Source organism: Phoenix dactylifera, unplaced genomic scaffold, assembly GCF_009389715.1.
Source record: "Phoenix dactylifera cultivar Barhee BC4 unplaced genomic scaffold, palm_55x_up_171113_PBpolish2nd_filt_p 000925F, whole genome shotgun sequence".
Classification (NCBI taxonomy): domain Eukaryota; kingdom Viridiplantae; phylum Streptophyta; class Magnoliopsida; order Arecales; family Arecaceae; genus Phoenix; species Phoenix dactylifera.
In genome coordinates this window covers 118417-144911 of record NW_024068285.1, presented here as the reverse complement: position 1 = coordinate 144911, position 26495 = coordinate 118417, and the positions used below count along the sequence as shown (strand labels likewise).

At 41.3% G+C, this 26495-nt stretch overlaps 1 protein-coding gene across 18 annotated transcripts in view; it reads left to right on the top strand.

Moving 5' to 3' along the window:
* The window catches only part of LOC103721441 (WASH complex subunit 3-like), a 46143-nt gene extending 22804 nt beyond the window's left edge, over positions 1 to 23339 (top strand). For 3 of the 18 annotated variants that reach the window (XR_005509329.1, XR_005509332.1, XM_039120954.1), the window contains 3 exons: positions 11615 to 11803; positions 19020 to 19098; positions 19407 to 23339. Coding sequence is in view for 12 of the 18 variants with exons in the window: in XM_039120954.1 (XP_038976882.1) it covers positions 11615 to 11803; positions 19020 to 19098 (268 nt within the window). In the remaining 6 variants the exon portion in view is untranslated. Of the gene's footprint in view, positions 1 to 11614; positions 11804 to 17957; positions 18076 to 19019; positions 19099 to 19406 lie in introns of all 18 variants that reach the window. The other 15 variants (XR_005509330.1, XM_039120955.1, XR_005509331.1 and 12 more) reach the window with 13 other exon arrangements.
* Positions 23340 to 26495: the final 3156 nt, after the last annotated feature.

Genomic DNA, 26495 nt, shown 5'->3' with positions numbered 1-26495 from the left:
GCTCGCGCGGTACTCCTCCAAGACCGACTCCAATTCGCCCAGCTTGGCTTCAAGAGACCGGGTTCGGTTGCGGGCGTTGTCGGCTGACCGCTGGGCCTTCTCCCACCTCTCCCGGAAGTCGGCAGCCTCCCGGGACTGCTTTTCGGCCCGCTCCTCCGCCTTCCTGACCTCGCTTTCGAGACCCGAGGCAACCTTGAGTTGCTCCTGAGCCTCCAACAGTTGCCTCTCGAGGGCGGCGAAGCCGAGTGCCCGCTCTTCGGCCACCTGGAGCCTCGTCTCGAGGTCCCTGGTCGTCCTCCCCGCCGTAGCCTGGCCTCCCTCCTCTACTGCTTTCAGTTGGCTCTCGGCCATCGCCAGGAGCCTCGCCTGTTCCTCGTGGCTCTCCTCCAGACGAATCATGTACTGGGCGAGCTAAAAGATAGGAAAAAATGAGAGCGTCAGACGGGGATCAATAGAGCTTATGAGTGGCGGAAGCGACCAAAAGAACACTCACCGACATAAGACAGACGCAGCTGGCAGCCCCGACGTCAGGGATCCTCATCTGCCGGACCTGCCTACGGTCCTTCTTCAGCAGCACCGTCTCGATGAGGTTTCGGGCGCCGGCGAAAGTGAAGGCCGACCCCGACTTCGCCCCGGAGCCGGACGGTGGTTCTACAGCCTTACCCTTACCCACCGCTTGGGGAAGAGTCATGCTGACCGTGCTCGGGGCGGGGGCCGCTCCAGGAATCGACAGGGTCCCGCTCGGCCGGGGCCTCGGCGCGCCCCTCCTCGTGTCATCCGAAGCCGACCGAGTCGAAGGCCGGGTTGGGGACCGATCGCGTCCAACCCGGCCGTCTCGGGCACGCTCGGATGACACCTCCGGAATAACGGTAGTCTCATCACCGGAGGGCTGATACAGCGCCAACTGTCGGTCCGAGCCCGCGGCGTCCCCCTGATCGGTGGGTCCGGACCCGTCTGTCGGCGTCGGAGTCGCCTGCAGGCGGGACTTCTTCGCCGGTGGGACCCCGCTCGGAGGAGTCCGTTTCTTCCTCCGGACCGCTTCCAGTAGGGACGTCCTACCAACAGCCATCGCCTTGTCCGACCGCGTGATGTCGTCGATTTCTGCAAAAAGGACGAGATGGTCGGAGACTGAGAAGCTGATGGAAAGAAGAAACGAAAGAGGAGAAAAAAGCTAAAAAAGAAGTGGTGGCGGGCTCACGGTCAGCGGGGACCGAGCTCAGGCCGACGTTCACCAAGGTGTCCTCAGAAATAAGGCGAGACACCGGGGGGAGCCGGCCCTCGGCAACCAACCCCTTCAAGACGGCGACGCCATCGGATTCCTCCCTCGACAACCTCGATAGGCCGATCGGGGACTTCATCGGCGTCTCCCAGGTTGCCCTGATTCCCCAAGAGGGATCTACGTCAATGAAAAAGAAACGCTCCTTCCAGCCGTGGATGGAGGAAGGAGCCTCCTTGACGAGGCCGCACCCTCGCCGCGCCGCAAAGCACCACCACCCTCTGTCCTCGGGGTGGCCGTTCAGGCCGTAGCATTCCCAAAAGACATTCAGGGTGGCGGAAACCTCGTGCATGCGGCAGAGAACCTGGAAGGCCGTCAGGGCGCGCCATGAGTTCGGCACCAGTTGCGTCGGCGCCACTCTTAAACCCCGAAGCACCTGTATAACTAAGTCCGAGGGGGGAAAGCGGAACCCGGCCCGAAGGATGTCCTCGTTGATGGCGACCTTCCCTGGAGGAGGATGGGACATCCTCTCCTCAGGCCCCGGGAGCGTAACGTTGCAGGCTTCGGGAAGGTGGTACCGGGCCACGAACCTATCTAGGTCTTCGGGGACCAGATCCGACTGAATGCGGTCCGCTCTTACTTCGTCCATACCTAATGGCCAGTGGATCTACGGTCAGGACAGGGCCAAGAAGGGGGAAAGGACCGGAACGACTGAAGTACACTAATACGGAAGGAGAAAGTATGGAGAGCCCTAAATTGGAGAATGGGGGAACTCACCGGAAGGGAAGGAAGAACGGCTCCGAGGGCGTCAAAGGAGGAGCGAGCAAACAGTCCGACGGCAACGACAGCAGCGCAAGGGAGAAACTCGAAGATGCCTGCGAAGAGAAAAGCGGACGGGGGAGGGCCCCCGGTTAAATAGGCGGAAGGGCGGGTGACGCCTCGGTGACGCCAGAGGACGCCTGGCTGCCGAAGGATCGCTCGCGCCCCAAAGGCGAATCGACGCCATTAAGGAAGGATGTCCGCCGAAATCCGCAGACTGCCAGATCAGCGACAACCGCTATACACCATAAAGGAGGCGGGGAGTTCGAAGCGCGCGCGCCTTTCCGAGGGATGGTGGTAATCTCGAAGCATCACTCCCTTCACCCATTCCCCTCCTGGTTCCAGGCTCGGAAGTGGGGGGCTACTGTTACGGGGGAATTTAGCCACCATGCCCCACGTGACCGGCACGCGCGCCCAGGAAGACTACGGCAGTCCCTTGATCCAGCAATCCGACCCCGAGTCGGATATCTTCGGCTCCGCAGCCCGACCCCGAGTCGGCTGCCCCTTGATCCAGCAATCCGACCCCGAGTCGGATATCTTCGGCTCCGCAGCCCGACCCCGAGTCGGCTGCCCCTTGATCCAGCAATCCGACCCCGAGTCGGATATCTTCGGCTCCGCAGCCCGACCCCGAGTCGGCTGCCTCCTGATCCAGTCATCCGACCCCGAGTCGGCAATCTCTCGACAACAACAGACTATTCCTCTGAGGCACGCCGCGGCTCCCTGCTCCACTACTCCCTGCAACGGCCGTATCCGGCGCTGCCCCACGATCCCCTGTAACAGCCGTACGAAGCGGAGCTCCACTATGCCCTGCCAGGGCCGTACCCAGTGCTGCCCCACGACGCCCTGTAACGGCCATGTCAGTGGCAGCCCCATCGTGCCACACGATGACGAATCCCCGGAAAAACCCCCCAGCCTGATATATATGGGGCTGGGGGGGAGGGGGGGTAAGAAAAGGTTTTCCAGAGTATTCTCTTATCCGTTACTACTATCTCTCCTTCTCCTTCAATCTCCTCTGACTTGATCGTCGGAGGGCCCCCACTACCCCAGTGGTGGTGCGAGGCTTGCCTGCAGGTTTCCCGGTGGAAGGTGGAGCGCAATCAACCCAACTCCAAGGGAACCCCGTTCACACCGCTGTGCCAATCGTTCTCGGTTTGGACCACCAGCAACAGTACCTATAATTGAATATTCAGTAGGTCTTTCAACTAGATTCCATACTTTGTTTCTAGTAAATTGGTTTAATTCTTCTTGCATTGCATTTATCCAATTTACATCTTTTTCAGCTTCTTCTATGTGTTTGGGCTCAAAATGAGAAACAAAAGCTAGATGATTATTTAAGTTCCTAAGGGATGCCCTAGTCCTAATAGGTTGAGATGGATTATTTAGAATTAATTCCTTAGGATGCCCGTGAGCATACCTCCAAGCTTTAGTTAGTCCATGATCCACAATAGCCTCTTGGCTTGATGATGCACCTTCAATTAATTTTTGATTATCATCTTGTAATGTCATCTCATCTATCTTTTCTTCAAGAATTTCAGCATCATCATCAAAATTAACTCTCTTGCTAGAAGAGATGTCACTAGAATCATCAAATACAACATGTATAGATTCTTCTATAACTAGGGTTCTTTTATTAAAGACTCTATAGGCTTTACTAGTTGTAGAGTAACCTAAGAATATGCCCTCATCAGATTTAGAGTCAAATTTACCTAGATTATCTTTCCCATTGTTATGAACAAAACACCTACATCCAAAAACATGAAAGTAGTTTACCTTTGGTTTTCTGTTTTTCCAAAGTTCATAAGGTGTTTTCTTTATAATGGGTCTCAATAGAACTCTATTTAATATATGACAAGAAGTATTAATGGCTTCTCCCCAAAAGTACTTAGGGAGGTTACTTTCACATAACATAGTTCTAGCCATTTCCTCTAGAGTTCTATTTTTCCTCTCCACAACTCCATTTTGTTGTGGTGTCCTAGGTGCAGAGAAATTATGGGTTATCCCCTTTTTACTACAAAACTCATCAAATAACTGATTTTCAAATTCAGTTCCATGGTCACTTCTAATGGCTATGACTGAAGAATCTCTAGCATTTGTTACTTCCTTATGGAACTTTCTAAAAACTGAAAAAGCTTGATCTTTATGTGCTAGGAACATAACCCATGTGTATCTAGAATAATCATCTACAATGACTAGACCATATTTATTTCCACCTAGACTAGTGGTTCTAGTTGGTCCAAATAGGTCCATGTGTAGTAGTTCTAGAGGTCTAGAGGTAGAGACACACTTTATAGATTTAAATGAGTTCCTAGATTGTTTGCCAAATTGACATGCTTCACATATTTTATTCTTTTCAAATTTTAATTTTGGCAAACCTATCACGGAATCTCTTTTAACTAGTTTGGTTATTGTGTCCATGCTTGCATGACCTAACTTACGGTGCCATAACCAACTAGCATCATTATCCTTAGTTTCATTAACAACTAAACATTGGTTATGTTTGGCAAGATCTTCAAGGTCTACAACATACACATTCCCACGTCTAATTCCTTTAAAAACTAAACTATTGTCATTTGGGTTTGTTATAATGCATAGTGATGGTTTAAACATAACATCATAACCTTTATCACATAATTGACTAATGCTTAATAAGTTATGCTTAAGACCATCAACATATCTAACATTATCAATAAAAGTAGAAGGGGTAATTTGAACTTTACCAATACCAATGATGTGACCTTGGTTGTTGTCTCCAAAAGTCACAGCACCTCTCTTCTTAGCTTCAAGGGTGAAAAATTGATCCTTGTCACCCGTCATGTGCCTTGAGCAGCCACTATCCAAGTACCAGCAATTTTTGTTGACCTTGGCTGCAAGACACTCCTACACAAGCAGATCATATAATCTTAGGTACCCAAGTTTTCTTGGGTCCTTCATGGTTAGTCATATTGGTTCCTTTTGGAACCCATACCCTTTTAATTTTTTTTTTAGTTTCCCTTTCCTATAGTTACATACATTTGCCTTATGTCCTACAGTTCCACAACAAAAGCAGATTACTTTCTTAGTTTTGCTTTCTCCAGCTTTAACAAAGAAGTTACTAAGAAGTTTTTGCTTATTTTTAGGTTTATATTCTAAACCCGCTCTATTAAATACCGCTCGTTGACTATTAAGTATCATATTCAATTTTTCTGAACTATATGTAAATTTTTCAACCAAAGGTTTATATTTTTCAAGTTCTTTAGTTAGTGTTTGATTTTCTGCTTTTAGATCATTTAGTTCTTTTGTGAGATCCTTGTTTAAGATTTGTTTATGTTTTTTAGGTTCTAATGTTTCTTTATTCAGCCTTTCATTTTCTTTAGTTAAGGTATTAGTCTTTTGAGTTAAAAGTTGGTTGCTTGTCTTAAGTTCTATATTTTCTTTGGTGATTAATTCCTTATCCTTAACTAATTTATCGTATTTATGTAGGTATGATTGATTAGCTATTTTTAGTTCTTTATTCTTAAGATTTATGGCCTTATATTCTATCATTAATTCATTAAATGCATCATAAAGTTCATCAAATGTAAAATCTAGATGCGATTCGGACGTTACCTCATTTTCATTGGCCATGAAACAGAGATTGGCCTTTTCTTCTTGTTCATCATCCGATGATGATGATGAGTCCGAGTCCGATAGGGTGGTGACGAGAGCTTTCTTCTTCTTGTATTTGCTCCCTTTCTTTAGTAAGGGACACTCAGCTCGAATGTGCCCCGGTTTCTTGCACTCATAACACCCAATCCCCTCACTTTCCCTTTCCTTACCTTTATCCTTGCGGTAGGAATTTGAGGGGCCTCTCCTTTGATGATAGGACTTCTTGTGGTTGATGAATTTTCTGAACTTGCGCACAAGAAGAGCCTCACCATCATCTCCCTCAAGCTCTTCTTCTTCATTGCTGCTGCTGCAAGACAAGTCTTTGTTAGATGAAGTAGATTTAAGAGCTATTACCTTTTTCTTATGGGAGGACTCTTCTTCGCTGTGCTGCTTCATTGTTAGCTCGTGGGTCATTAGGGATCCAAGGAGCTCTTCAAGTGGAAGCTTGTTCAAGTCCTTAGCTTCTTGGATTGCCGTCACCTTGGCTTCCCATGACCTTGGTAGACAGCGAAGAATTTTCCTGACAAGATCACTGTTAGTATAATTTTTGCCAAGGCTTTTTAGGCCATTGACAATGTCAGTAAACCTAGTGAACATGCATGTGATTGTTTCATTAGAATCCATTTTAAATAGTTCATACTTATGAACCAAAATATTTATTTTGGATTCTTTGACTTGATTCGTGCCCTCATGGGTCACTTCAAGTCTGTCCCAAATCTCTTTTGCAGAATTGCAAGTTGAGACCCTATTGAATTCATTTCTATCTAAGGCACAGTAAAGCACATTCATAGCTTTAGAATTTAGTTGTGCCTTTCTCATGTCATGCTCATCCCAATCCTTTTCTAGTTTGGGTACAGTGACACCCTCTACATATATGGATGGGATGTATGGCCCATTTACTACAATGGTCCACATCTCATAATCTTGGGCTTGGATGAATATTCTCATCCTAGCCTTCCAATATGAGTAGTCGGATCCATTAAAGAATGGGGGTTTTTGGGTGGACTGACCCTCAATGTGGGAAGATCCAAATGGGGTTGTCATTTTGATCTTTGACTCTTAGGGTAGAAGAGTTTAGGCTCTGATACCACTTGTTGCCCAGATAGACAACCCAAGAGGGGGGGTGAATTGGGTTTTAAAAGAATTTAGCTATTTAAAACGTTGTGGATGACTAATTAATGCTTTACCCAGATGATTAATTAATTGCTATGTGCTGTGAATGAAATGAGAGTAAAGAAAAGAGACAAACAATCACAAACACAAGGATTTTATAGTGGTTCGGAGCTAACCCTTGCTCCTACGTCCACTCCCCAAGTCTCACTTGGAAATTCACTATAACCCCTTGGATTACAGCCGGTTGTTTTACAAGCTCACAACCAAACTTGTTGTTTTACGAGCTCACAACGAACTCGGTCGGTTTTCCCAGGCTCACCGACTAGAACCACCCCGATTGTTTTTCCGGGATCACAATCGAACCCTTACACACGTTGGTTTTACACTCGGCTCACCAACCAACCTCAATACTCTTGATTCAATCCCCCGATTGAATCAAGCAAAGACAAGTTGTAAATAAAAGGGACAAACAGAAAACAAAGCTTCTCAAAAGCAGATAAGCAACAATATAAACAGAAAAGAAGTTAGAAGCCCTCAAACACGTTTGAGTTGGAGTTGAGTAGGGCTTCTCGAACTTCGGGTCTCCTTTTGAATGTGTGATCGACTTGAATGCAGGAGGAGGCTTCCTTAAATGCTGGGAAGAGGAAGTTGGATGGAGTTAATGTCGCTCTTCCCTCTTTTCCGTTGAAGAACAGGTTGCAGAGATTGAATGCTTGATTTCTTTGAGTGGAATAGTTGTTCTCTGCCTTGCTACAGTCCTCTGTGGCTATTTAAGCCATCCCCCACGGAAACTAGCCGTTAGAGACCTTTTTCTGCCCGTTCTGCACACTCTGCACAGCCTGACAATATGTCCGTTGGTGAGTTGGAGTCGACTCGCGCGATCAGGAGTCGACTCGGCTGTAGCGGGAGTCGACTCATGCTTTTCTGGAGTCGACTCGGCAACTGTTCCGGATTTGAATTAAAGTCGCCTCTTCGACTGGGAGTCGACTCGACTTGACCCGGAGTCGACTCGCCAACTTCTGGAGCTGACTTGGCATTTTCGGAGTCGGCTCGTCCCATGAAGTCCGTGGATCTATTTTTGAATTTGGTCCACTCGAGTCGACTCGACAATCCTGGGAGTCGACTCGGCGCTCAGAGCCCGAACTCCCGATCTACTGTCTTTTGACTCGTCCAGTCTTGGAGTCGACTCGAACTGTTCCGGAGTCGACTCGGCTCTCAGTTTCCGAAACTTAGTCTTCTGTGTTTTTAGTGAAGCGCTGCCTTGGAGTCGACTCGAGCTGTCTGGGAGTCGACTCGAATCTCAGAGACAGCAACTTGGTCTTCTGTCTTCTTTGGGGTCGCGGTGTCTCGGAGTCGACTCGTGCAATGCGGGAGTCGACTCGAATCTCAGAGTCCAAAAACTGCCCTCTGACTTTTTCTGTGTACCGCTGAGAGTCGACTCTCGCTTTCCTTGGAGTCGACCTGCCAATCCTTGGAGTCGACTCGCGTTCCACAGGAGTCGACTCGAATCTTAGGGTCGAAAACCGCTCTCTGACTTTTCTGCCTGTAACTCCTTGGAGTCGACTCATACCTCTCCGGAGTCGACTCGGTAAACATCGGAGTCGACTCGCGCACTTCAGGAGTCGACTCGCTGACAGGTTTTAAGTTGATTCCTTCTGTCTGTCTGTCTGTTCTCAGTCGGAGTCGACTCATAATGATCCGGAGTCGACTCGAGCCCGTGCCAGTGATCCTGATACGCTTGGAGTCGACTCGTAATATCCTGGAGTCGACTCGAGTCTCAGACTTTGGTTCAAACTGACTTCTTAACTTATCCAAAATATCTTGAACCAAGTCTAGAGACACTTAGACAAGATTTTCACTGAAACACTCAATTGAATTCATTAGTAGACAAAAGATATACTCAAATGCTTTGAGCTCATCAAAATCAAATAGGGTTTTAATCAATCACTCCACAGAGACTCATTTAGTTTTTCCTCATTAATGATGAGTTTCTCCTCTTATGCTGCTTGCAATGCATATGTTAGACAAATTCTTTCCTTAATTATATCTTGTGTGTAGGAAAGGGCCTTTGATGCAGCATTGACTAATTCTATTTGAATTTCATTTGAAAGTAGATCCACAGAGAAAACTGACCTTGCTGCATCATCTTGGTTATCATTTTCTAGCAGAATTGGATTGGAACTGCCATTGTTGACCTCAAAAGAGGAGAAAAATTCTAAACAGAAGGGGTTTGTAGAAGTAGAGGTGCCTGGTTGCAAGAGATCTGAGCAATTGAAACTTGGTACCGATAAAAACTTATCCATGAGATCCAGCTTCACAACTCTTTTTGGTAAGCTAGCCATTGGAAGAACATTATCTTCTATCATTGGAAATTCCTTTTCAACTTCATTATAGAAATCCAAATCCTGAACAACCTTGCCATGCGAAGTGCATGTATGGAAGATGTTGTGGTGTAACTAGTCTTCTTCATTAGCTCCCCCGGTCGTATTAAGGTTGCGGTGGATCACCAAGGCTTCACTTTTATTGGCATGCACAACTCTTCCCGCTTGAATCTTATCCCACTTTACCGACTGTTCTTCTTCTACATAAGATTCTTCTTTCACCCGAGAGATGAGCTTCTATTTGCGCAATCAATTGTAATATGTGTAAATCCTTGGCACTTGAAACACTTGCGAGGGTTAGAGGCCATTGTGTTAGAACAGCTGGGGTTGTTGAGGATGCCATTATCCTGCTTTTGAGACGGTTGGGAGGTACTAACTTTGGAGGGTGTTGATGTTTTCAATACAGAACTTCTTTGGTTGGATGCTCTATCTCTATACCTCAGAATGCGTGAATTATTTATCCTTAGTTGTTGCTTTTTGATTTTTGTTGCCAATTGTATCATACCATTCAACTTTCGATAGGGTTGGAGTCGCACAACTTGCTCAATTTTTGGCTTTGGTCCTCTAAGATATCGCGCTACAATTTGCTCTTCGGGCTTCTTGATGGCGCACATCATGAGGAGTTACTCGAATTTCATGGTGTACTCTTCTATGGTCATGTCGTTTTGCTGGAGATTGTAGAGTTTAAGGAATTTATTTTGATGATAATCTTTCGAGAAAAACTTACTTTGAGTTTGCGATGCATCTTGTCCAACATTCGGATCTTGCTGCATCTTTCATGCTTACATTGTCGTTTCAAATTTTTCCACCAGATTGATGTGTACTTTTTAAGCTTAATGACGACTAAGTTTACACATCGATCATCAAGAACTTTATTAAGCTCAAAAACTTGTTCAATGTAAAGCCAATCAACGAACTCATCAGGTTGCAGACATCTTTCAAAATTGGGGATGTTTATTTTGATGCCGAAGTCACGATTCTTGCAATGTGATCTTCGTTCACTTTGGTGACGGATATCTTTTTTGCTCGATGGAGATGCTCTTCTATTGTAAAATGGGTTGAAATTTTCCACTTCGTTATTGAAACACTAGCATTTATCATCCAAGGGTTTTCTATCAGAGTAGCGATTAGAATGCTTACAATATTGGCATTCATGTTTCTCTTGCCGTTGATAAAGCCGCCAATGTTCTTGTTGAAGTTGTTCAAGTTGGCGATGCAATTCATCTAATTCGATGTCTCACAGATCTTGCTTACATTCAAAATGCCCTTCGACATTGCGGCGGCAGGGTGACATCTTGAAACCATGCTCTAATATCAACTGATGCCAAGGATGTGTTGAACTTAGGTTGAAAACTCGAAAGAGGAAGGATATGTCAGTGCAACTGATTGTAGTGAGGTAGAAACCCCACTACTGTATGTACAACACAAGGTGATAGAGCGGGCGGAGGATAGTTGGAAGAGGAGCTGGGGTGGATCACTTGCTTCTAAGGTCGAACACACCGCCTTGCCTGGCCACTCTAAGGATACAATTCTCGCATGCTCACTCGCAAATCTTAGGAATCCACCAAAACGGAGAAGAAAGAGAATAGAAAGAAAGCGATACAAATTTCCACAGGAGAATTCTTATTAATTAATAACTCAACTATCTCAAGTATGGTTACAAAAGGAGCCCCGGTGGGGGGCAATTATAAGTAGAATAAAGGGACTCTTCTTCATCTTTTCAATATGAGATTTCTAGTCCTATTCTGACTCAAATAACCTAACTACTAACTTTTCTAATAATATCAAAAGTTTCAAAAAAAAAAGTTCACAAAAATTAAAAATCACTAGAATTAAGTAACATCAAACTTCCCTAATTGAGACAAAAGAATAATTAATCCCCAAAAACGTCGTGTCTCGAGACCCATGCGTATAGGACTTGCGATCCATGCATCCGGGACCCGCAACCCATGCGGCCGGGACTCGCGATCCATGCGGTGGCATGTGTGCTGGACATGGTCCCATGACTTGTGCAGTCTAGTCTCATGTCTAGTTCAACCCACGTCCACTCACTCAATCAATTATAGACACTCCAGCATCAGGAAAAACCTGTTTTATCCAAACTTGGCATTCAACTATGCTTCAACCTATGCAAGTATCAATTGCATTGCCATTTTCTTTGCACATGATTGACAACATAATCACATTGCAATTGCTTAGATAATTGAGGCCCTCCAATGTTAGTTGGCACCGGGTTCTGCTTGGAGAGTCCACTAGTTTGAAAATTATATCATTTGCTCACAATGTAGGCAACTAGTCTCATTTTACATTGTTGGATAATATTCTTGAATATATGACATTCTAGGATACTTATGACACTGCTAATGACTTAATTGAACTTTATGGCACTTGTTCTAGTTTTTCTGTTTATGTTTTTGATTGAGTCTGCTTCTACTAATCAATTTCAATATGATATGTTCAGGAGAATCTTGCGGTTAGATGCAAGTCTTACTCTTCTAGAAGCAAAGTTAAGGAGCACATGTCCCAAGAAAGAGTTGGAGGATGACAGTGGCTTCAAAGCCATGGGTTCTTCAAGCCAATCTATTCTTTCTAACCTGTTGCCACTAGATAAGTCATTATATCGACCTTGTGTATCCGGTGAATCTTCAAGGTTAGCGTTTCCTTTTACTTGTACCATTTTCCCCCCCTTCTCCCCATTGCTGTGATAATATTCCATTCTTTGTTTTTACTTGTTTGTTTTTAGGGGTGTAATTGACCTGATCTTGATTGAGCCTAGGACTAATCAAGTTTGGCTTGAAACATTTTCGGGCTTGAATTTTGATATCATCATCTATAGTTTGATTGAACCTGACTCAATCATAAATTCGCATTGAGCTGAACGCTAGGCTAATTGATTAGCTTGATAACCTAAAATGGAGCTGAAATTAATTCAAGATTGTATTAAGCTTGAATGAAACTGGATTCAAACTCTATTCAAAGTTGAATTAAAGTTCAATTTGTTTGATATTTAAATGTAGAAAACGATTAGTATTTAATTTAAAACAAAAAGTTGGAAAAAATATTAAATATACTATGAAATATATTATTAGTTATCACTCCATAAAACATAATATTAACTAAATAATTTTAACTAAGCCATCAAGCATGCCTTTTATATGGTAGTATATTATATAATGTATGTTATTCTGTATATTTTCGAGTCTTATTGAGTCGGATTGATTTTTGGCTTGGCTTGAAATTAATTTCTAGCCTATGAGTTAGGTTCAAGCTTCGTTCAATTAAATTTTAACTGAGTTTGATTTAGGCCTCATTTGGTTTGAACTTAAGCTTTGTAAATCAATTGACAGCCATATATGTGTTTTATTTGTATTATGATATATTTCTAGATTGCATGCATTTTTTCATACGCCTCTGAGGTATTGGAAGTGATTGCTTCTCTATAACTAGGATTCATAACCTCTACCATAAGGAACAATAAGCATTAAGCATCGTTCCAATTGCATGTCCTTAACTTTATAAAATATCTTCATTTCCAATGACACCATGAGGGTGACATCCCAATGCCCTCTAACAATGCAAGGCCTTTGGAAGCGCTCACACAACTCCCATCTATTTCTGTTCTTCCTTGAACTCTTGGTACAAGTCATATCATGTAAATCTAGTGGAGACATTAATGTTGGCATATTTGCTTTATCATTCTGCTTCCATGTTTTCTTTTACTTTGTGATTATGCTTAATCACTTTTTTTTTGGATTGGTACTTGTGATATCTATTCAAGAATTATGAACAATTTACTTGTAATCCATTTTGTTGGACATTTTTACCATAACTGATAATTTGTACCATTATTCTAATGATCATTAATTAGTTTTATATAAAGAAATTGCCTATGGATTTATAAGTACTTCATTTCCTACATTCTTACAGAGTTGCTTTCTGTGTCAATGCAAACTGAATAAATCTTTTCAACATTCAAGTTATCTTTATGCTGCTTCATTCTCTTAAATTTTTTCTATATAATCTAGCTTCTACTTTTCATGCATTTTTAGAGGCTCGACATATATTGCATATGGCCACAAGCCGGTTTTCTTTTTCTTAACAAATTCGGTGTCCACTGATACAATTAGTGTACTCATTTCAACTTCAGATTTCTTGGTTTTATCACAATCCTTAGAAACAAGTTTCATCACTTTGTTTCTTTAAGTATGCGCAAGCCTTCTCTTATTGCACAGCATTTTGAATATACATCATTGCTGGCTTTTGCAGTCTTGTAAATCTTTTCTTTATTGACCTTTATCCCACTAAATAATGAAAACAATCTAACAAGCCCTACAAATGAAAAACTATATGAACACCTTGTAAGCTTCAAATGCCTTGGTTTACAATCCAATGTAACTTAGATTGTGATGCATGAACTGTGTTTATAAACTATGTTTCATTCCTTTCTAGTTTTGTTGATTTTAGTTTCTTATATGTCATTTAGCAAGCAATGTGCTGTACTTAAATTTCTTTGATATATAATAAATTTGATAATATGCATGTAGATGCATCCATGCACATTCAGAGTATATATTGCCAAATTGTTGAGTCCTACCTTGCAGGACTATATAAACTAAAGCTAGAGGCAGTTGCATGTGACAATTATGAGGGATCAAAGAATAAAACAAAAAATGTGTGTCCCCATCATTACTCATCCTCTCCATATCACTGTTCTCTAAAAAATTCTTATTCTATTGGATCCCCATAATTGTGACTCTGATGGTAGGACTATATGTCACATAACTCAAATTTCAGTTCCTCTAGTTTATCAAAAAGACCCAAATTTCTATGTTCCTAGTGTTGCTTCTTAATAGGAGTTAATTTTAGAAGCAATCATCTCAAGTCGTTCAATATCCCTACTTATCCACCATGCTAATGATTTCCAACAATATGGGGATTTTTGTCTCAAAGAAACAGTTTCAATTCTCAGTCTTTCTTCACTTGGTGAGGTTTCATGCAATCCCTATTAACCCCCCTTCCTCTCTCACACACATACATTTGTCATCTCTTTAAGAATCTCTTCCCTTTATTGTGATATACTGACTCCATTACAAGTATAACTTTTAAAAAAAATCGATTGAGCCCTAATTTGTGAATCCATGCTCATGCATTTTGATCTCCTACTCAGATCCTTTTGATTGCTCATTCCATAATGAAACATATCCATTTGACATATATCTGCCCCCATAAATTCTATCTCATAAAAGCCTCATCATTTTGCTCGCTTCATCATGAGATCTAGCCATTTTGCATTTTTCACCCCATCAATTCTATCTTGTATCTGTCTCAAAATTTTGGTCTCAAGTATCCACTTCATTGCAAGCATCACAGCATCACAAACTTTTCTTTTGGTTCTCTCTGATAGAAGAGTTGGTTTAGAGCTGTTGAATCACAATTGATTAGCCATAGCTGTTGGGTTACATCTTAATGTCTTGCATCCACCCTCTTGAATCCTATAATAACGCACATGACCTAATGAAAAAGGTAAATAACACTCCATGTCCTAGCAAAGTTCGTTCATGGAAAATGTTTGAGAATACATAAATAAGGAGAACATAAGGTAGATGCTGGAGAGAGTTAAGAACTTCGAGTATTCCTATAGATTAACTATATTATTATAAACTAAATACTAGAATATCTACAACATATTAAAATATCTCCAGCATATTAAAACATCTACAACATTGTTGTTTTCATTGTTTGCCTTATGATAAGAAAAGATTTTTGTATATACATGCTGCCCAAGATTTTCCGTCTTAATATCGGACCCCACACCAATGGCATGCTGGTAAAATATGGATTTGCCTAGTACGGGATTCAGTTCAGCTTATCGAGACTCGGTTCGTTATTGAGTCTCGGTTCATTATTGTGTAGTGTATGATATTGCCCTGGCACAAGGTTATATGCACCGGCATGGTGAACCTTACCATTTCAAACATAACAACTTTGATGGTTATTATGATACAGAAATAAAATAATTCAAACAGTAATCCTTGAAGAAAAGATTGGGTTAATAGTGGTATTTTTCAATGTCATAACAATGCAGGACACTTTTGGCTATTGACAATTATATGCCTATAATGATGTTTACTAAAGCCATAAATTAGGCTTTATGCAGGATAGTTCTATTAGCATTCTCAAAATGATTATTTTATTAAAAAATATTATTTTAATTTGCTGAAATCAAGTGGTACCCACTACTGATTGGTACTTGCAAGAGTATGCATTAATACCAACATCAGTGTGACTAGTATTGAACTAACAGTTGATGGGGTGGCAAAAGTGACAATCTATATGTGTGTATATATATATTTCCGCCAAGAGATCGATGACATGGTGGAAACCCTCGACAACTGAAAAGGATTCTCACTCGAGATGATGATGGTTCGCTGATCGGTGTCCTCTATTGGGTTTCACAAGGCGATGGCAATGGAGGTGGCGTTGGGGAGGAAGGTGGATGCATTGGGAAGGTAGGGAGGGACGTGGGCAAGGGAGAGGAAGATGCATGCACTGACATGGCTTTTGGATCCTTGTAGTGATTCAAGGAAGGTTGGAGGGATATTTATGGGTAGGGTGCATGGTGGTCTAGTTCTGGTATTTGCTAGGGCATTTGGATCCGCATCAAGATGCATGTTCACCTCCCCCCATTGAAAAACCAATTATTCTCCAGCCTATTTCTTTCTCTTTTAGGCTTAGCTCTCTTTGTCCCAAAGCGATGGCATCCGCACCCACCAAGGCCATCCTCCCACCCAGAGGAATCTCCAGATCAAGGCAATGGTGGTAGAGGGGATGAGGCCGATGTTGTTCATGGAAGAGAAGTTAGGGTAGGCAAGGTTGGAGCTGCTAGAAGGTCCATGTACATGGACTGCATGTCAGTTCAGTGTCGGGATGTCCCTCATATCGTGAGTTGATAAAGACCGGACTAGTACAATACCAATCTGACAGAAAATTGTTACCACCATTTGTACAGGTATTTAAATCCTTGTTATTAATGTTTGACTTTTCAACAAATGATGTTCTAATCAACAATATTTTTTTACATGCATAGATTTGGATAACATGCTACTTTTACTTGCCATCCTGATTCAGTGAATCAATTCATCCTTGCTTTGTCTTAATCCTATTATTGCTCCTTGAACAATCTTTGGGCTTTGTTATCTCATCATTGATGGTGCACTCATATAATTTCTTTTTTCCTCTCCACTAATTGATCATGCACCTTCAATTTCCATCACATCATTGACTAAGGTAGTGTACTAAACCAATCAGTTTCTTCAAATATTTTTCCATGTCTGAATTGGCATATCATTTGGTCACAATGCTGCATTTTTTGCATTCTATTCTAAGCTGCCTCATCTCCTCAGGAATTCTTCGATCGTTATGTTCTAGCCTTCTAGGTGTTAATAGAAAACAGACATTTTGCTCTGTTTATGCCACCGGTAGAGGTTTTTCATTTAGAAATTTTGTATTCTATGACCATGAGTAACAAAACATGTACATCCACTAGAAAGAGACAGTATAAGAAAGCCAAGGAGTGTGGAAAATAATATAATTTTGAGAGAAAAATGATAGAGAAAAATTGTTCACTAAGGGCACTGTGTGCCATCAGTGAGCTATGAAATAATTTTTACATTAGGGTTTTTGAGGTCATGATGTTGATTGATTGCTGGCACTTGTCATTAAGGTTTTCAATGATTGAAATAGTAGAAGTATGTAACAACCACTATAAAAGGCTTTTCTTATTAGCTGCTACATAGACCTTTTAAACTCTTATGCATCCATGAGCAAGGTACACCGAACCGGTACCGGTCGACTATCGGATTGGTTTGGACCAAATCGAATCGGTACCGAACCGGTACCTTGGTTCGCGCCATGGCCACTCTGCGTGGCCAAAAAAAAATGACCATAGTGCGGAGCGCTGTGGTCAGATCAGACCACAACGCGGACGCGCTATGGTTTTTGTGGCCACTCCGCATGGCCAAAAAGAAAATGACCATAGTGCGTCAAATCAGGCCACAACGCGGAGCGCTATGCTACTTTGCGTGGCCAAAAAAAAAACACAACGCGGAGTGCTGTGGCCACTCTGCATGGTCAAAAAAAAACACAATGCGTTCGCGCTATGATCAAATCAGGCCACATCGCGGAGCGCTATGGCTACTCTGTGTGGCCAAAAAAAAATTTGATTCGCGCTATGGCCACAGCGCGTCTGTGCCGTGGTCAAATCAGGCCACAAAGCGCGTCCGCGCCGTGGCCACTGCGTGGCCAAAACGGCCACAATGCGTCCACACTGTGGTCAAATCAGACCACAGCGTGTCTGCGCTATGGTCGCTATGGCCACCCCGCGCAGGCGCGGTTCCCAGCAAGCGCCCGCGCGTACACCGGTTCGCATCAGTACAAAACAATAGCAAGCTTTTACTAGTCCAGTTCGCACCGGTACGTGCCCCATACTGCTCGGTTCCGGCTCCTATAGGGTCAGAACCGTTTTTCACCGCGGTACCGGACCGGTTCGGTACGTGCTGAACCAGCCGGTACGGGCTGGTTCAGCATACCATGTCCACGAGGACTTGAATCTTGGCTAATGTTGAAATATGTAAGTGGTAGGTGTTTAATGCTTTAGCATGCTAACTTTATGATGTGCATCCTTGGACTGGGCTCCAACAGGTTTGCTGATATGTGTTTTGCAGTACTTACAATCATAATGCTACAAAATGTGCCTATAGGAAAGGACCTATACGGTGCTATAAAAACTTGATAATTTTCTGCAGAGTAAAATCTATACAAAAAGGATTCAAGCATAAAGGCCATAATAAGTGTAGATCCGGAAAAAGAGGTCATCGTCATATATTTGCGCCATTTCATGCTCTCAGACAGTCCACATGTGAGGTAACAAGATTTGCACCAGTATTGGCCTTTTTCTTGTCTTTGCATCCTTGGCTGTTGACATGTATCAGCCACACAGGCCACAGTCTTGTGTCAGCTAAAGTGTCTGTTTGATCTTCTTTCATGGAGTCCCTATATATCTAATGCGCACTATATGACTAAGGGGTTCGGATTAAGTAACCATCATCCCCACTAAAGGCAAGCTCTCATTGTTCACCACATCAACGGTCTCTTGAGTATCCTCATGTTTTTATATCATCATCATATTGTTCCCGGTGACTTCAAACAGCAATCTTGTTTGATATCTAACCTTACATGCTGGTATAGTGTGTCCTTTAATTTGCTTTTCTTGTAACCTGTGTTTACTAGTAAGTTGAACTCCCAATAACGCCACCACTTTTACATACCTGGAATGAATTTGTTCTTCACGGGGACTCAGGTCCTCACTGCTTGATGTCCATTCTTCACAAGAAATTCAGGCCTTTAGGCTGTGTTTCATTGTGATGGAAGTGAGAACAAAAATGTGGTCAATGGGGTATTATGCTTAGATTGATGCCCTCACTTTGAAGCAATGTTTAACCATTGCCTCTAGAGCTTTATGGTCTGATAAACAGCATGAAATCTTTGTAGACGAGGTATTGATGTTGATATTCAAATGCTTGAACCATGATCAAGGCTCTAGCTCATAAAATTTACGCTGTTAAATCGATGGATTATCTTTAAGTGTTATGTAGTAGTTTGAGTATTGTGTCCACTAAGATGAGAGTAGCTTTCTTATTAGGGATCAGTATAATCTAAGCCTTCTGTAAGGCTGCATCTTCTTTTTCTAATAGAAAAGCCAATTTTAATCTTATTTATGATCACTTGCTTTACTCAAGTCCAAGTCATTTGGGCTGTTGTGTCTAATCTACTTGCTAACATTCTCTCAACGGCTTATCGATTGCCAGGGCTTCTACCGATGTTCAGCAGTTAAGTTCAGCATTACCATTCTTTGAAAGGTCCCACAGCCAAACTTCGTCAGAATAAGTACGTTAGCAGTATCTATTAGTGGTTTCATGTTCTTTTTCTTTTTCTATATACTTATTTCTCAATTGTCAACATTCCTTGAATTTCCAATGTGTGATTATTTGAATCGTTTGTGAAGGTTCACTTATTTTTCAACCAATGCTTATTACTGCTTCATTGATTTTTCATCAGATGTTTCAATTTTGTACTTGACACCTGTACTTTCTTTCAAAATAGTAATTTTTGTATATGGTTTTATGCTTGTATCTTATTAGTTTTACATTCTAAATTTTAAGGCATAAATGTTTGTGATCTTGAGATGACAACAGGTGGAAGCAGTCTACAGTGCATTTCTCCCTGGCCTATGGAGTACGGACGCATTCCATAAGCTGTACTAAATTTGATTTTCTTTTTTCTTTTCCTTTTTAATGCTACAAAATTCATCTGTCATAGCTTGACTTTCTTCCGATGACACATTCTGTTTGATTATTTCGATTTCATCTCAGTTGGTGGTTATCATAATGTGTCATAGGATGTGTCACTTAGGATTCTGGGCTGGTATGTAATTTAAGATTTCATAGTTAAATTCTTTATTCAAGTAAAATGTATTGTCACCTTAGGTGCCCTTCAGAGATGTATTATTAACAATAAAAAGCTGTACCTTTAATCTGTCTTCCATAAAGGTCAACCTGTTGTTTTTGTTCAGTGTTTATCTAATTGTTGACCAAATAGAATGTGAAGGACTAATAAAGGAAGTGAGCTTCTATACTGAACCAGATGTTTGAGTGTTTAGTTCCTGAGTGGCATGGAGAAATACAGATAAGTTGGGACTTGGGAACCTATTAATCTCCACCATATTTTGTTATGGTGAAAAGTTATTGGGCTTAGTTTTCACTGCTCTCTCCCCTGCAAAATGTCCTCGTCTCCCACCTAAGCCACACCCTGTTACTTTTAGCTAAGCAATAGAAATAGCACTGGCTAGCCAATGTATGGTTGATGGAATTGGGGTAATTGAAACTCTGACACTTTCAAACCTTTATGTAGGAATAGATTGTGATCTAGAAGCTCAGAGACTTTGAACATGTCCAAGGAAAATCATGTTAAAGTTGTGGTATGTAGGATGGAATAATTATGACTTTGGGAATGCAGATGCTTACAAAGCCTGGATGCATAAACACTGATCATCTTAGGTTTGTGGGATGACTATAATTATAATTGTCTGTCATGACGTGGTCATTAGCTTTTTCTAAGAGTAGAGCTTTTATGGTACTTGTTTTACTTAAAAGTAAAATGAAGCTGGAAGATGTTGACAATTCTGTCCAGCTAAGTTGATATCATCTTGATAAATATATATTCTTCAATACTGCATTCTGCAATTTTTGTTTAATTCCTTTTGTCCTCATATAATTTTTACTAGAACATGTAAATCTAGGTGATATTCATTATATAGGTTGCTGATATATTGTTTGCCTATCTGTGCAGATGTGCAATAGGTTGCCTCTACCTCGTTGTCAATGTTCTATCTTCGTTTTCCTTAATCTATGCAATCTTATAAGGAAGAAAATTAAAATCATTTTAAACCAAGTATCTTCAATCCGTGGGTTCATTAGTTGTTTATTGTTGAGCCAACATTCTTGCATATGAAAGTTAACCACCCACCAATTCTCTAGCCAATTCACCTTCATAACCCTTTTTTGTTTCGTTTTTTTTCTGCTTCTTTCTGTTTCATAACCCACCTTCATTTTTTTTTGTTTCGTTTTTTTCTGCTTCTTCCTTTTTTTTTGCTTCTTTCTTCATAACCCACCAATTCACCTTAATCTATGCACCCCCCCCCCCCCCCACCCCCCTCCCTTCCTCAAAACAAAACTCACCCATAATGGTAGAATTTGATCCCAGATATCTTCACCAGTCAAGTTATCACTTATCTCAGGAAATACAAAAGAATCTAGATTTTTTTGCTATCAAAAGAGGTTCCAAGGTTTGAGTCATGGGTGGTGCATCCCCAAGTATCTGGATCTTGTAATTTATGTTGGATGACTTCCCTCCCACAAACTCTCTCTCTCTCTCTCTCAAGAAAAAAGCAGAAAAAGGGATCTATGTGTTTATCATATGAGACTAAGAGAGCCGCAAATGAGTTTTTTCAATAGAGGGAATGCACATGCACGTAGATGTGGGCATGCTTGCAAACCGAGAGAGAGAGAGAGGGAGAGGGAGAGAGCGAAGGAGGGGGAAGAGGGGGGGGTGCGTGAAAAGAGAGGGAACTTCCATAACTATTGAGGCAAAGAATGAAATAGCGCGCGGGGGTTGGAAGATAGATAGGTGGACTCAATTGTGAGAGCACATGATACCCAAATGTCTTGTAAATCAATGGACACATGACATGATTTACCCACAAGATGTCAAGGTTCATTTACAAGGATAAGCTGAGCTTATAGATGATCATAGTATTTTGTGACAACCACTGGGTGAACAATATAGTCAGTCGGATGAAACATCTCCCCATGGCTCAACAACCCAGCATACAAATGCTTATTAGGTCAAACGAGGATAATCAATCCAACTGCAATAAAACAAAAGAGGGATAAAGAGCCAGTTGACATGCAAAAATGTAATGTATTTAAGAATCCAACCTTACACCGCCACCCCTGATTATATCGAGTTATGGTCTAGATGCTCAGAAACTGGAAAAATGATGACTGAGCCATGATACTTAATATGAAACAATTATCCTTGACTGTCCACCATGACATCTGTACTAGCTCCTTATAGGACAGGTTGTCAGATGTTTACATTTGCAAAGTGAAATAAAGTTGGAAGTTGTCACATGCTGACAATCACATTCAGCTAAGCTTTTCCCCCAAAAATTGTATATTTTGCAATTCTCCATTCTGTAATTTATTTTTTCCATGCTGCTTTCTGTCCTCTTTAAAATGTTACGAGTCCTTGTTTGAATACAGGTGATATCTAGTAAATATGGTACAATAAGTCATTTCTCTATCTGTATTTATGTTCAATAGGTTGCCCATGTCCATGGCCACAATCATGTTATCAAGTTATTTTTCTTTGTTTTCCTCATTCTATGTGAGTCTTTTATGCAATAACCATCTTTAGTATTCGATTGTTTCACTGGTAATTTGTTGTCAAGCTATGCATGCTAGCCAGTTCATTTTTGTCACAACTTTGATATTTCTTTCTCCCTCATGACATGTTTATCTGATCTTATATGGCGTATTATTATGCTTCTTTCAAGTAGTTCAACAGTAAGTTATCCTTTCTCATATTCTCTTCTTGTAGGTATTATCATATCATTTCTTTATTGCAACATCACAAAAATAGTGTTAGTTTGGAGTGAAACACAGTCCACTGCTAATAAGCTTGGTGCACTTTACATGTACTATCATGGGCCTTATTGGTCGGAGATTATATCAATTTTATTCTATATTCAGTTCCTACGGAGTTTGGTTTGCCAAACTTGAATTAGAGTCACTTTTTTTATTGTCAGTAATAGCCAGAGGCATCATATATATCAGCAAAAACCACATTTTTTGTGTCTTCAGAAAATTTGTCTTCGGAAAACCAATTTTATCTGCTGAGTGGTCGAATTTCTTCTTTCGACATTACCTTGCAGTTTCGGTTGGGGGGTTCAGTGGGCTGGGTTGCCTGCCTTTCTTGTTAACGAGTAACAATGCTGAGTCTACAAACGTGTTTTTATTGGTAGTCAAGTAATTGGAATCATTGGTATTCTTTTAAAGCTCCCGGTGGGAAATGGAAACAACTTCAGAGCCAGGCTTTCATGTCCAATGTGCTAATCTTTTGATTCTTTTATGACTGGGTTGAGGAAGGAACTTCTTTGGGGACTTTTGGTGAAGCATGCGCCAATAGCATGGTAGAAGCAGTCATCATCTCCTCCCTCATAAGCACTTTTGATCCAAATGGGGACATCTTTCTGGTCCGCATATTGTTTTGCTTGCTAAAGGAAGCCAATTGCTAGCTGTTGAGGCAGTCGAAAGTATGCTGGAATTCAGGTCTGAACAAGCCATCCAACTCCATATATTGAAGAGGGATTATCTGATTAAAAGTTGCTATAGAAAAATCATATGCAATTGTCTGTGTTTTCCCTTCTTGTTGCTTTGGCTAGGTAAAGTGCATAAAAATTCCTCTTGTTCATGCATTTCTCTACTTTCCTAACTGGTGGGCTATTTTTTTTTAAAAAAAATTTCTCCTTTCAAGAGAAAGTTCTTACCTAGCGTAGTTGATTGTCTTGTGCAGTAATATTGGTATATTGTCTCTACATATCAATTTCCTTCTCATTAAGATCGTTATTATTCCTCTTTGAGCAACAGCCTAGTTTTTAAGTCATTTGAGGTTTTTGCTAGGGGTGAAAAGTGTCTGAGAATAATATTGGTTATACTATCTCTACATATCAATTTCCTTCTCATTAAGATCGTTATTATTCCTCTTTGAGCAAAAACCTAGTTTTTAAGTCATTTGACGTTTTTGCTAGGGGTGAAAAGTGTCTGAGAATCTTTAAATTGGACCGTTCTTGCCTCTCCAAAGGGAGAAAAAAAGGTCTGTCAAATGAATTAGAAAATAAAATACATCAACGCTGAATGCTTTTAATTGTTGAGCATGCAAGGCTTTTCCTGCCAACTTTCAAGAGTCCATTAGCGGTATTAGCTGAGTGCCCCGGTTTAGTTTTAGGGCCGATAAAACGCACCAGTGAAGCCTATACAGTGAATTTAGTTATAGCGGCAGCAGCGACTGCATAGCTGATTTATTTTACGTACACTATTTTTGGCTTGGGGAAGATATGTACGCAAGCCCTATTGTGTATCATTACTTATATATTACTTGTATTTTAAATGGTATATTTATAGTACGGATTGTAATAACAAGCAAAATAAGAACACAAAAAGTCATGCTTGACAAAAATCTACTAAAATGCAATTCATACACGCCCAATCTTGTCCAAAATGCTCCAAACCAAAATTTTCAGCTCCTCCCCATGAAGAAGTGCTGGAAAAGATATGGACAATTAATCACAAAAAAATTCGCATCCTTGGCAAAAGGTACAAAATAATAGAATAGGTAAATTATGTATTACATATATTTATGACCATACATTTGTCGAGCCAAAACCATCTTCAAATAAGTATTGTCTGTCTATCCTTTTTAAAGGCCTGCCATGCATCCTCACCACATTGTAAATCTCTCTTAAAAAGTCAGTTCCAAGTGTGCATCCCCTGCCATCTTGGGATGGGTTCTTACTTACAAGTGTTCCTGATAAACCTTGGTTGTGTTGGTACCTCTATTTGAAATAACATCACTTCCTACAAATAATATTTTGACTAGCCCACATGTAATGAAATCAATCAAACATATCAACAAAATTTTGGAAAATTATTACATACATCGAGTTAATAAATTGAAAATGAAATAAGAGTCCACAATGAATTTCTTTGAGGATTTCCACTCATGGTAGGAGCATTTGCCCTCTTTACTTGGTTTCTCTGTAATCAAGTAAATAAAATTCTTGAATCAAATGAAGATGATATGTTTAGTCTATTCTTGCTTAAAGAAGAAAGAACTGATGTTTACAAGATTGTATGGGCAATTGCATAAATGTATATATAGAAGAATGCAGAGTAATGAGGGCAATGAAAAGTGATAGAATTTGCTACATTTGTAAAATGATGAGGGACAAAAGACAACATACAGACCTAAAGAAGATATAGAATATGAGAACAACTCCATATGGAGATGTGAAAAATTGGCAAAAATAGAGAATTGCATAATCTGATTATATCGTTATAAGACTCTTTTATCGTAGAACAAGATCCCCAAAAGCAATACTGATGACCTTAAAGAAAGTGTTTCTCTCTCTCTCTCTCTCTGTGCCCTTGATTACTTCACCTTAGGAATACTGCCGAAAGCCTTTCATCCCGCAAAAGATGGATGCTTTAACATCATTAGCCTCTCCTACACACACTGACAGAAAAGTGACGAGCTAACTTTTTAACGAAACCCTTGCTAGAAGCATACCGAAGAAACAATTGAGACACTATCTCTTCCTCAAATCCACAAAGCAAGTGTTAATCATCACCATTCATGTGCTTATTAAAATGGACAATGCAAATGAAGGTCTTAGTTTTATGAGGCATAAAAACACCATTCTGGAATGATGCTACATAGGCCCACTGTTCCACAGAGAACCAAATGATACTAAGTCCATCTAACTGAATTAATCCCTAGCACCAATTCTCTTATATACCTGCTACAAATCTTTTCACCATGAATGTTTGGACCCATAGATATTCATAACAACCCACAAAATTAGTTCTCCCTATCTTGAATAGAAACCAAAATCCCACTACCCTCCATTCTCATTATTGCACCCAAGAATATATACAGTTGGGGAACCTAACTGATAGAACTTATGGCTCCTGGGTGTTAAAGAACTGTAAAGAACATGCAGAAATGCACTTGTTCAATCATAATTGATTTAATGGGATCTTACATACTCAGGTATTATATACGTAAAGGAAATGCACTTTGACTCTTGATTAAGCTAAGACCCGACTGAAATATTAGTCCAAGTCTCGGCCTTGGCACTACCTATCGAGACCCTGAAAGTGTGAGACGAGCCTAGGAAGCAACGAGCAGAACTCGGGGAGATCCTCCTTCAAATCCCCTTAAGAAAGGGCCACCCGGATCAAACCGTACAGGTCGGCTCTAGCCTAAGCCCTCATAAGCGAGACCGCATGATCAAATTTCTCCAAGCCAATACCGACATATTTGCTTGGTCGCCCACTAACGTGCCAGGAATAAATTCTGAAGTTATGATTCACCGACTCCAGGTGAGCCCAACCTACATGCTCGTTAAGTAGAAAAAATGGAGCCTTGCACTAGAACGACAGCAAGCAGCGGTCGGGGAGGTGGACAAACTCCTTGAGGCCGGCTTTATCAGAGAAGTCACCTACCCGAACTGGCTTGCCAACGTGGTCCTCGTGAAAAAAGCTAATGGAAAGTGGCGCATGTGTGTGGACTACACCAACTTAAACAAGGCTTACCCGAAGGACAGTTTTCTCCTTCCTAGGATCGACCAACTCATTGATTCTACCTTGGGACACCAGCTGCTGACATTTATGGATGCTTTCTCGGGATACAATCAGATCCAAATGGCATCGAAACTTAACGTTCCTCCAAGCCACCAGACAAAGAAAATTTCTCATTGTTTCCATTGATTACTTCATCAAGTGGGTCGAAGCTGAACCAGTGGCCCAAATCACCCAAGCAAAAGATGCGAGATTTCATTTTGAAAATCGATAATGTGCAGGTTTGGGCTCTCCCGCATCGTCATATCTGACAACGACTGTCAGTTAGACAATGCCCGCTTCAGGGAGTTCTGTTCCGAGCTG